The 13135-nt window shown below is 35.5% G+C and overlaps 1 protein-coding gene and 1 non-coding gene across 2 annotated transcripts; both read left to right on the top strand.

Annotated features, from left to right (window-relative positions):
- Positions 1–543: 543 nt before the first annotated feature.
- Positions 544–2152, top strand: LOC21409192 (S-adenosylmethionine decarboxylase proenzyme). Its single transcript, XM_010093385.2, has one exon. It carries the CDS (start codon positions 733–735, stop codon positions 1813–1815), a length of 1083 nt encoding a protein of 360 aa, XP_010091687.1. The 5' UTR covers positions 544–732; the 3' UTR covers positions 1816–2152.
- A 2013-nt stretch (positions 2153–4165) lies between these two features.
- Positions 4166–4237, top strand: TRNAH-GUG. The gene has a single exon. It is a non-coding gene; the product is annotated as a tRNA-His (tRNA).
- Positions 4238–13135: the final 8898 nt, after the last annotated feature.

The following is a 13135-nucleotide window of genomic DNA, read 5'->3' as shown; positions in this document are numbered from 1 at the left end:
GATATACATATATATATATATATATACACACATACATACATACATACATACATACATACATATATATATATATATAAAGTGCAGTACATAACTTGTGAGTTTGGATTTATCTATCAAGGTAGCGACTAGATATTATATGCTCTGGGGTTTTCGAACAATCATTTATTTTGATTTATAGTCTTCTTTTTTGCTTTGAACCATTGTTCTGATAACTAAAATTTCTTCGATGTCTATGTTTTAGACACGACTGGATGAACTAATGGAGTCCAAAGGTGGCAAGAAGAAGTCTAGCAGTAAATCTTTATTCTACGAAGCTCCTCTCGGTTACAGCATTGAAGACATTCGACCCAACGGTGGAATCAAGAAGTTCCGATCTGCTGCTTACTCCAACGTAAGTTTCAGTTCTTGTTGTAGGCATTTAAGACTTGAAGCTATTATATTTCGGATTAAAACCTCTTTTGGCGATACCATGAAATATGGATCAAACAACACTTATATATGCTTTCATGTTTATGTTGTGCAGTGCGCACGCAAACCATCCTGAGGTTGTTAAACTAGCGAGCTGACCAAGTGAAGCGACTCATCAACTGTTATAGCTTTAGATAGTGTTTATTATCTCTGTCTTCTTCGGCCGACCTCTTCCGCTTTTCCTGTTTTTGAGACTGCAATCCTTTTGCAGTTTTGGTTCCCGAACTGCTTTTCTCTGTTTGCAACTGTAAGTGTCTATTAAGGATGGCGGTTTCTGCAATTGGGTTCGAAGGTTATGAGAAGAGGCTTGAATTAACCTTCTATGAACCAAGCATCTTTCTTGATCCCCAAGGGAAGGGTCTTCGATCTCTGTCCAAAGCCCAACTGGACGAGATTCTTCAACCAGCTGAATGCACTATTGTTGCCACCCTTTCAAATGAGCATGTTGACTCCTATGTTCTTTCCGAGTCTAGCCTCTTTGTTTATCCTTACAAAATCATCATTAAAACCTGTGGAACTACAAAGTTACTTCGTTCTATCCCACCTATCCTTAAGTTGACTGAGACCCTTTCCCTTGCTGTAAAATCTGTGAGATACTCTCGTGGGAGTTTCATTTTCCCTGGTGCACAGCCTTTTCCTCATCATAGCTTTGTTGAAGAAGTTGCCGTCCTTGATAGCTATTTTGGGAAGCTTGGTTCAGGAAGCAGGGCATATGTAATGGGCAATTCTCAAGAACCTCAGAAATGGCATGTTTACTCTGCTTCTGCTGATACGGCGTCCTCTGTCGACCCTGTTTACACCCTAGAAATGTGCATGACTGGTTTGGACAAGGAAAAGGCTTCTGTGTTTTACAAAGCTCAATCAAGCTCTGCGGCCCTAATGACTATCAACTCTGGCATCAGAAAGATCCTCCCAGATTCTGAAATTTGTGATTTTGACTTTGATCCCTGTGGTTATTCCATGAATGCTATTGAAGGAGCTGCAGTTTCAACCATCCATATCACACCTGAAGATGGCTTCAGCTATGCGAGCTTTGAAACCGTGGGGTATGATCTGAAAGACGTGAAATTCGAGCAGCTGATAGTGAGGGTTTTAGCTTGTTTCCAGCCGAGGGAGTTTTCCATAGCTGTGCATGCTGATGTTGCTTGTGGATCACTAGAGGAAAATTGTTCACCCAATGTAAAGGGATACTCTTGCGGTGAAAGTAGCTACAAAGAGCTCGGAATGAGTGGTTCCATTGTCTGCCATAAGTTTGTTAGAACTAACGACAGCTATGGTTCTCCTCGATCAACGCTGAGCTGCTGCTGGAAAGAGGAAAAGGAAGAAGAAGACTATTACGGCGGCTAATCAATTCTCTTATGGCCTGCATCTTTTGACTGATTGATTTATGAATAATTGCTTAATGCATCGTCCGACGTAATATTAGCAATGAAGTTATACGTGTTCCTGCTGTTTATCTAGTGGTCTTATAACAGACCATAGTATTATTTCTTGGTCTATTTTCTCTGGCTGCATAGCAAGTGTCTGATTGGCTTGAGTCATTGGACACGAGTTAGTAATTGTTGCCTCATGGTTGTTAGAGTCTAGTATTAAGTTTTGTTTGTTCTAGTATATTTTAATTTGGATAATTCAAATGTATCGGCTTCGACCAAAATAAACCATCATTTATAAGTTAGTTATCTAATTTTGTGTTGGTAATCTAACGAGGAAAGCACGCCATTTGGGTTTCAGTTTTATGTCTTAATATGTGTAGAGCGATATTTACGTCTCTGGATATGGATGGCAGAATCTTGTTATGGCGTTTCTGTACCTCTCAGCATTCTTGGTTCAGAGCCTTCCTCTTTAAAATTTTCTTAGTGAAGTGGAAACGTTGTGTGGGCGTAAAACTACCTTTGAATAGACGATTCTCAGCCAGCTACTTGCATAATTCTCCCCGGTTCATTTTTTTTTTTTTTCCTTCTTTTGTTTGACGTAGCAGTTTTGTTCTCGTCTTTTTATCCCTCTTCACGTGAGTTTGACAATGATCGTTTGCACAAAAGTTATTCACCAAGTTCCACGCGTCAATTTCATGAGAAGTTTACTTCTCCGTCGCATGTGAATAGCAGACTTTCTGAGACTGGCGGTTCAAATTGCGCCAAGTGTTGACCAATGGCACTATGGCAGTATTACTCATTGTTTCGTTCAAACTTGACTTCTACCCATCTCCTTGTTAATCACAACAACAAACGAGGGACATCTAGACGACCCTGCCAAAGTCTCTGATTGGAAAATGAAAAAAGGAGATAAATATATCCTTTTTAAATGGTACCTTTTTGATGTTTGGTTCACATATATTATTAGTCCATTGATTTTTATTCAAATAACTATAGAGTACTTATTATTTCGTTTTTCCATTAAGGACAAGAGTAGTAAAGCAGTAGGGGAGGCCAAGAAGAAAGCGTATCATGATCTGTATAATAGGCTAGGTACAAAAGAAGGGGAGAAGGATATCTTCAAGATAGCAAAGGCGAGAGATCGTAAAACTAGAGATTTGAGTCATGTTAAGTGTGTTAAGCATGAGGATGGACGAGTCCTAACGTAGAATAAAGCAATTTTAGATAGATAGAGGAATTACTTGTGTAACCTACTCAATAGGACACATGTAGAAAAATTAGATTTGGAGGTTATGCTTTGCAAGAAGGGAGACATCGCGTGTCCCATGGTAGAGTGAGTGCAAAAGAAGTAATAGAAGCTTTGAAAAGGATCAAGTCAGGGAAGACAGTTGGACCGGATGATATACCAATCGAGGTGTGGAAATGTCTAGGAAAAGTTGGGATTCAATGACTCACTATGATTTTTAATGGGATTTTGGATACTAGAAAAATGCGAGATTCATTGAGGCACAACATTGTAGTACCAATTTATAAGAATAAAGATAATATACATGGTTGTTCGAATTATAGAAAGATAAAACTTATGAGTCATACTATGAAACTTTAGAAGAGAGTCATAGAGCAAAAATTTATCACGATATCAAAGAATCAATTTGGTTTTATGCCAAGTAGGTCTACTATGATGCCGTCCTTTTGCTTTGTCAGGTTATAGAAAGATGTAGAGAGAAACAAAAGAGTTTGCATATGGTGTTCATTGTTTTGGAGAAGGCTTACAATAGGGTCTCAGAGATCTGATTTGGCGGGTGCTAGGGAGGAAGAAAGTGCATAAATCTTTTGTCGATATTATTAAGGATATGTATGAAGGGACAATTACAAGTGTTCTCATGTCGATATCAGTAAGTGGCCGGGTGTCAAGTGAATTTCCAGTCTCAATAGGACTACATTAAGGGTCTCCTTTAAGCTCATACCTCTTCGCTTTGGTCATGGATGAGTTGACATAATATCTGCAGGATGAGGTACCTTAGTGTATATTGATTGCATATGATATCATCTTGATTGATGAAACTGGCAGAGTTATAGGTAAGAAATTAGATAGGTGGTGAGAGGCTTTAGAGAGTAATGATTTTAAAATTAGCCATTAGAAAACAGAATATCTAATTTGCAACTTCAGTCCTGAATCACGAGAGACGGGTAAACCAATTGCCAAGGCGTAGAGGTCCCAAAGTGTGACTTCAAATTACAAAAAAGCAACAACGTTTTTTCGCTGGTTGTTATTTTCCGTTAAATTTTTATTTATAAAAAACTTATATACAGAATGTGACTTAGTGGCTGTAGTTTAGTGGTGAGAATTCCACGTTGTGGCCGTGGAGACCTGGGCTCGAATCCCAGCAGCCACAATTTTGTTTTTACCTTTTTTCCCAAATATTTAATACACATTTTTTTTAGTGAGAAATATCTCCGGGGTTTAATTTGTATGGGTTTAAATTTATATGTGAATGTTCTGTTTGAATTAGAGTGCGTTTAGTTTAAGGATTTATGTCATAGTTCGTGATTCATTACAGTATTTTCTCTCATAAAAAACACATGTAAATCGAAAATAATTCTAAATCATAATTCTGAATCCATTAATCAAACGTCCTCTTAATGTTTAGTAGTATAAGGTCTAAATAGAGAATAAAATTTAAATCTATTTCCTTACATTATTAAAATTATGAATTTTTAAAAATGTGAGTGAAAATGAGTTTAATGAACAGTACTTTAGGCGAGGGAGGAGTAAGTTCCGTAGAACCTTCAATTTTTAGGTTGAAATGAATCCAAAACCCAAATCCAAGTTCATAGGAGTTTGGAGTAATTTTTAAGTTCAAACACATTACAACCCTCCAACTAATTTGCTCCTTACTTCTTATCTATTTTACTTTTTTCTTTCCTCTTTACATCAGCATTATTGAGTCAAATAGCAAGCAGAAGCAGAGCTGAGACAGTCATGGCTATTCAACAATATCAGACTGCTTCTATAATAAAGCTAAAAAAGAAAAGGTTGAGACTTGTGAATAGTTGACTGGTTCAAACTGAGCTTCTAGTTCAGAAGCAAGAAAAAAGGTTGTGACAATGATCAAATGTATAGTCTCTGATATTCAATGCCACAACCTTTTGCCAACAAGCTCTGCCAAAGGCTGATCAAGATTCAAGAGCACCCTTGCAGTATTATTCAAATTGCCCGCCAAAAAAAAAAAGAAAAAAAGAAAAAAAACACCACCCTGATGAGGACATAGGCCTTTAAAGTATAATCAGTCTAACTCGTCTTTTTTTAATAAAAAAAAGAGAGAAATAGGGAAATATGCAAAGGCTTAAGATGAATTAAAATTAATAGGTCAATAATTTACATAAGTTAATAAATAGGTTAAATTACTGTTTTTGTCCATAACTTGTCTGGTTATGAACCATAACTTGATAAGTTATTCACAATTTTTGTCCATAACTTGTCTAACTATGAACCATAACTTGATAAGTTTGTCCATAACTTATCTAGTTATGAACCATAACTTGTTAAGTTATGACCTATTAATTTTTATACCTAAAAGTTGACTTATATACTTTTTTAAGCTTTTCATATTAGTCTATTTTCTACTATTTCCATAAAAAAAAATCTAATAATTACACAAAAATACCTAAAAAATTCATATAAAATTTTGGCCCGGACTCGGTCCACCGAGTTTTCAAGTTGGACTGAACCGACTTTCTACTTAATGAGATCAGGCCAGGCTGGAGGCCCAAATGGACTGCATTAATTTCATTAAAAGTTGACCAATTAATTTCATTTTCATTTTTTGTTTAGGTCAATATAATGGTTGTGTTCACTCACTAGTAATCTATGCTCTTTGAGCACAAAGTAATTTGTACTATATATAAATATAGCACAGATGATTCCTGATGTTTCACCTGCATTACATTCCCACTTATTAATGGAGAATAAATTCTAGCCAATTTCTTTCTAGCTATGTACATTTGAGAACCCATTATCGACTTTCAATGTTCAATGTTCACCCATTAAATTATTTGATGGCCGCTAATTTTTCTCATTTTCCAGATTCCCTTTCCTTTCAAAGACGTAAATTAAAGAGTTAAGTATACTAGTATATTTAATATATCTTGCCATATATGGATGCTCTAAAAAAGTTTACAAATCACAGAGAAAGACAACATAGCTGCAGTGCCTTTTCGTGACAAAAATTGGAGGAAATCGTGTTCTGGTTGCCATCCAAATTCCAAAGTGAAGGTTCTGTGTTTGTGGGACCAGGAAACAAACACAGTTTACTTTGTCATTTCACATATGCAACAAAGAAGTTTTTTATTTTATTTTATTTTATTTTACTTTTATTGAATCTATAATTGCAGGAGTATAAAAAAAAGTTCGTTAAATTTGTATTTGATTATGTCAATTTTACAATTTTTTTTAAATTATTTTGGTGTAATTTTAAACATATAACGGTAAGCCACGTGTAGTACTATTAGGGCATTCATACAATATAAATATATAATGTACTCTTTCATTTTTGTTTTCTTTTTCTGGTCTTTTATGACGTCTGGGAGATTCGTGTGGTTATATTCATTGACAGGCTTTAATCAGAAAAAAGAGCAATTCAAGTTACTGCCAATGGACATATGAGTTTGAAGCAGAAGATACATGATATATACGAGTCATATTGAGATTGGTCAGTTCTTGATGAAGAAGAGACACTCAATTATTGTGCCTTTGAATTATGTACACATGGTTTGGAATATTGTAAACATCAATTTTTGGGACAACAAATTTCCTTGGCATATGTGTTTATATTTTATTATTTTAGTGGGAAAAAATGACACATTTTAGAGTGCTGATGATTTGCCTGTTCCTAATTGGATTAATTGTAAAATACAAAAGAAAATCATAAGTTTTTTTTTTTTTTTTTGTCTCCAAATCTTCATGTTGGATCAAGAGAGAGGCTCTATCTACTGCGTCTCTGTTGATACTCTGCACCCATCCGTTATTATCCTGTTTTTATGAGAGATTAAGTGGACTTTTACGGGCCTCACATAAAATGTAAGGGAGTGAAAACTAATTAGATGATCAATGAGAGATTAATTCAGAACCTTTCTACATACTTAATTGTCCTAAAAATTAATGTTATAGCTGAAAGAATTAGGAGACATAAAATGCACCAAGATCTCTTTTTTTATTAAAAAAAAAACTACTGCATTTCTGACAAGTAGAAATGGGCCATTACGTTCTACAAGAAACTTAAGCATGGCAGCATTCTGAGACAAAGGCAGCTCCACAAAACTAATTTTTCACCATATGTGGAAATGTATTTTACCAAGTGCCCATAAGTAGTTTCTTTGTCACGGATTTACATATACTTTGTTTTCACTCTCGCAAATCTTTTTTTTTATATATAGTATTTACATAAATTAATTTCAAAATTTATGTACATTTTGAGTTTATCTTCACCATTCATTTCACTTTTTTAAACATAATAACTAAAAAAATATAAAATGTATTTTAAGGGAAAAAAATAAAATAGAATGTTAACAAGCAAGATCTTAAGCCTCGTTCATTTCACCGATTCGAGTTTTCAGTTTTAAGTTTCTACAATAAAAAGCTCTCAGAAAATGTCACATCAAACTTTTTCTGTTACAGTGAAAAGTTTTCAGAAAATATCACATCTCAACTCGAATTAAAAACTCGAATCCGTGAAATGAACGAGGCCTTAGATTGCTATTCAAGCACAAAAAGAAAAGAAGATCTTAGATTGCTAAAAAAAAATTGCTTGATAATATATTGTGTTTTCTTCAGCGTTTTTTATTTTCCATTAAGGCTTCACGTTTATTAATTTAATTGAAGAAAGAAGATAACTAATGACACAAACACAAAAACACATATAATTAATCTTCCTTTTACATATATGCATATAAACATATATATGAATGTATATCTCTTGTTGCTCTATGATGTGTGTTATTGGTTGCCAGGTTGCATTGTCCCTTTAGAAGAAGTGATTACTGATTAGCTTATAAATTAAAAGCTAACTTTAACTTTTGGGCATGTCTATGGTAGCCGGGTGACTACCTTTTCTTAATCGGGAGTGAGTTTTTAGAGCCATTGAATTTGAATAAAACATAAAAGAACACCAAACTAATATAAGATCTCTCACACAGGATTCAACACCAATTACTCCATTTATTACTAAAAAAAAGAAAAGAAAAGAAAACCAGAGGAAAAGAAAATCAGATCTTCTCCATAGCCTCCGGCAAACTCCTTCAGTTTCTAGCCAACTAAATCTCACCCATAGATCTAATCTAAATCAACCCTTCCCTTTCGCCCTCACCGCCGCTCAGCCTCCCACCGGAGATCCACTGCACCCCACGCTTGCCGTCTGCACCTCAGCTGCCCTCGCCGTTGTCAGAAAGATCAGCTCTCCTCTGCACTGCTCGTGACCCTCTGTTTGGGACCCCGCCACACCAACATTGTCGCCTTCCTGCGCATCCATTGCCGAGCTCCGATCTCCCAGCCCCTCAACGGGTCTCGCGAACGCTGGGCCACACAAACATCGTTGCCTCCCTGTGCGCCCGTCGTTGAGCTCCGATCTCTTCGCCCCTCAACGATCTTGCAAACGCTGGGTCTTGTAGGCCACTTAAAATAAAATAAAACTGCTCTCTGTTTTTCTCTTGATTGTGATGTTTCTTTTCCTTGGTTGTTGCGAATCAGTGCTTTTTCATTCAACGTTTTGAGTTATGACAACATTATTGTGGATTTGTTGCATCATTTTTCATTGATCAAGTTATTGTACGTTCTTTCATCTTCTTATGTTATTAGAGAACAACGACATCTACAATACCCATCACCTGCAATTAGTGTTTTATTGTGTTTGTTATTCTTATTCTTTTGCGTTTTTAATTTTTCAATCGTTCTTCTACCCAAGCAACCAAAGATCTGGTAATGGGTCTTCCATAGATCTTAGACTTTTACTTATTTTTGGTTTTATCTCTCTAATGCAAATCTGGGTGAATTTAAATCGACCGGAGATGAGAGAGATAATGCGTAAATGGATTTTCAATTTGCATCAATTATTCTTTTTTTTTTTCAACAAAATAAGTTTATAATCAGCAAAGATCACCTTAAGCCCTTTAAGTCCTCCTTAAGATTAAATATGGACCGTTATGTGCTCGTTCATTTCATTAATTCTAAAAAAATTTTAAAAAATATTATATTTAATTTTTTTTATTATAATAAAATTTTTTTAAAAAAAATATCACATGGTATTCCCTATCAGGTCACCCACTTGCCCTTTAACTTTTTAGGGGGCAAATCAACTTTGGTCTACTTTTAACTTTGTCTTATTGCCGATGCTTCCACTTACTTTTTGTAGTAGTTTTAAAAGACGTTAAATCACATTATTGTGATGGAGTGTATATATATAGGGGTACTAATTAAATATTAATCAGACCAACGAAAAAATTAAATATTAATCAGCGAATAAGTGTGAATCAGACAACTTTAGACTATAATCCTAATCTTTGACAGGCAAAAGATCCTAATTTTGGCCATATACACTAAGAATCGGAGGTGCAACTCTAACTCCTCTCTACTTTCCTTTTTTCCTATTTGCTTAATGTTTCTTTTTAAAGTTAAATATATAAGAGAAAGCTACAAATATTTCTGTTCAATTTAACTTCGTTCCCCAAGAATTAAGCAGCCACAAAAATATGTTATATTCTTGAAGAGTACATATAAACAACTATGCATATTGAAACTGCTCACTGTTACTCGCTTGATTCTTTAATTTTTGAACAAAATTTCCGGAGCTCTTGAAAGTGGGGAGAAATGTGGGTTTCTAATAGAAACTCTCAAAAGGTTCGTTTGATTCACGCGTTTAAATTAGTAATTTTGATCCATTGACGAGAGCTTAAATAGAGAAGAAATTTTTGAATTTAAATTCTTTTAGATATGAAAAATACTGTAGTAGATTCAGAATCGTGAGTTCAAGTATAAGAATTAAATACTGTCTCTGACAGTAAATCAACAAAGTTATCAACACATGATTAATTCTAAGTTCAAAAACTAAGAACAACCTTACATTTTCACTCGCACTCACCTGATCTATTTTGATCTATTTATAGGTTAATTTGGAACTGTAGAGGAATCGTGGTGTTGAGTTATAACAGCATGGCTTTCAGCCCTTAGATTAGATATATATCAACACATATTTTCATTTTTATCATTTGGTCTGATCATATGCTATAATGTATTAATGCCTTAAGCGTTTGAATCTTTATTAATATCCGCGTTCTACGTTTGAGCCTTAAACCAGTCTATTTTATTAAAACACCAATTCTTTCCATGTCATTTTTAGAACGAAGTCGTTTAATCAGTTATAAGGAATAGCCACAAAGGTGAACCCAACAAGAAAACAAGAAAGACAAATAAGAAACAGTTCTACACAAAGCTCTACCAGTCCGAGCAGGAAAATTTTGGCAGAGGGAAAAATAAGCGTGCATCCAATCTGGTCTTATTTGCGCAACTTGAAACTCTTCCCACATCGAGCAAAAAGAGCATAGAATTTTCTTTCAGAGATTATCAAGCTATGCCAATTTATTTTAAGACCTTGAACTGTATCTATTTACTTTCAAACAACTGCATAATTGTCAATTCGCATTAAACTATCTGATACAAACACTTCCTTTTTTACTCTATTTTTCAAGACCTTCTGTATCCGCCAAATCAGCCCAAGTTTCTTTGGAAACGAGAGCCGAGTACCATCGTTCAACAAAAGCAGAAATTGTTGAGGGCTTAAAATGTTCTGATATTGGCTATATAAGATCAAATATACTTGCGTTAATGTGATTGCCATGAGCTACATATTGTTTGGAATGAATCAGTGTACGGGCGTGAGGGATCAATGAGGTGTCTTCTTTTGTCATCTCCTCCAAGGGATCAGTAATCGCTCATGAAACTGAAGTTCAATTGTGATTAAGTGGGGACCTTTACACCCATTAAGAAAAAGATGAAAAAAAAAAATTACAGAATTTCTCTAGTTGGACCTCTCCACTCATGATAAGGTCAGTTTTTGACAGTTAAACTCAGTTAAAATCACATCAGATTAAAAAAAATACGTAGAATAGATGGTTTTTGAAACGGCTGAAAGTAGAAAATTACTAGTAGTTTATTTTTTCTGAGCCTATTAAAAAACTCAAAAAAAAAAACTGGCTGTGTTCTTTGACACTATTCTTGGTACTAGTACGTAGTTTTATATCAACCTAGGGTAAAATGGCAACTGATATTTTCACTCGTTTGTAATTATGCCGACTTGGGGTTTGGTACATTTCTAACGTGACATTACCAAAATATGTACATGTACAACTCTCGTGAGAAAGAGAGAGCGAGGGAGCTAGGCGAGTGTGGCGACCGTTGTTTTTCTTTCCCAACCACTATTTTACAAATGAGTGGGTATATTAGGAATAGGGACTTATGTAAAGTAGAGAGGGCAAAAAAAATCATGTACGCACTATAAAAGGAAAGTAAATAAGAAAAGATTGGTGCTTTCGTGTGAAACAATGGAGCACAAGAGGGAATCCTAGGCGCTGTGCGTAAGAGTTGTTTTTGACAGCGAATTTATTCTATGAAGAATAGGCTTATCCTCGCAGATTCGTGGCCTTCTTAAATTTAGATATTGACAATCGAGTCCTTTTATTTGTTTGAAGCCCTCCGTTTTCCAATAAAAAGATTTTAATTAAGAGTAAATATTATCACCGGTACCGATAATCTTCACGGCCGCTGCCAACTGGTACTAGTCCGGTTGGTATCGTAGGAGTGGGTTAAGACTTAAGGAGGGAGGAAATCCTAGACTCAAATCCTAAAAACGACTAGTAATGTGTGTGTGTACCTATATATATATATATATATAAATCATAACGGCCATGCATGATCGCATTACTATAATTAGAAATTACAAATGCTGTCACATGCCTTGATATGAGGCCGTGTCCCTTACACCTTGATCTCGTGGAGAAAGGGAGTATAAATTAACTCTAATACCACTTTTAAAGTCAAGTTATTCACCGGTATTATTTTTATATAATTAGGCTCAAATCTTTCCACAAAAGTGGTAGATTTGAATACCTACTCTCTGAAAATGGCATTCCTCTAATTCATCTTGGCATGGACGAAAGAAATTTAAGCCAGGCAATTTGAGACAAAATCCATGTGTACTAATATCGAATTCTTAGTTTCAAGATCCTAGTTTTTGGCTAACGAACTTGTCATTAGGTTTTGAGTATGTATCTTATTTCAACATAGTTAAACTAATAAGAGAGCGAGAGAGATTCCAAGGGGGTTTTTGATATGATTACAACGTCCTTTGATCAGGCTGTTATGGTCCAAAGCAAGAGGGCAATATTATAATAAAGGGCGTGTGCGTACGTGACCAAAGGCCCCATTGAGAGTGAGAGAATCATAATTGGTGTATGGAACAATGGTGGGTGGTGATATCATGACTGAGCTTCTCTGCATTATTAAGTACAACACAACATGACCATTTTTGGGAGGGGGAAAGACAAATTCAGAAGGAGAGAGAGAGAGGAGAGAGAGAGAGATTTGTGTTTTTTAGGGGAGAGGATAGGGGACAGCGTGGGGTTAGGGAATGTCAAGTACTGTTTTGAAGGCCTTTGTGGGGGTGTCAATGTCATGGTTTTTGATAAGAGAGAGAGGCGGGACAAAAAACAATATCATGAGCGGCCGGAGCCTGTGCAAGTCTTGCTTGAAAACGCGCACACTCTCTCTCTCTCTCTCTCTCTCTCTCTCTCTCTCTCTCTCTCTCTCTCTCTCTCTCTCTCTCTCTCTCTCCCTTCAATCAAACGCGCCAAGAGGGTAAAAATGAAAAGAAAGAAGAGCAATAATTTCCTACTCATTTGGGTCGTTCCCATCTTAGTGTATAAGCTCATTTGGCATTCTTGGTCAACTTCTCTTTTGCCCCACTATTCTTTTGACTCCTTTTGCCTCCCAGAGACCCCTTTGTGGGCAAGGGTTTTGTAAATCACGGGTGGGGAAGAGTTAAAGAAAGAGGAAGGGGCCAAAACTAAAAATTAAAAGAAACGGTGTGAATTGCAAAATGATCCAGGCAATAAAAGTTGTAGTATCTAATGTTATCTCACCTCCTCATAATATAATCTAATATGAGTTTGAACTCGTAATAAAAACATTAATCTCCAAATGTATCAATTGTCATTATTTAAAAAAAAACAAGAGAATAGTAGTTTTT

This window comes from Morus notabilis, unplaced genomic scaffold (genome assembly GCF_000414095.1).
Source record: "Morus notabilis unplaced genomic scaffold, ASM41409v2 Scaffold73, whole genome shotgun sequence".
NCBI classification, from domain to species: Eukaryota; Viridiplantae; Streptophyta; class Magnoliopsida; order Rosales; family Moraceae; genus Morus; species Morus notabilis.
The sequence above is the reverse complement of the archived record's forward strand: the minus strand, read 5'-3'. Positions and strand labels throughout refer to the sequence as shown.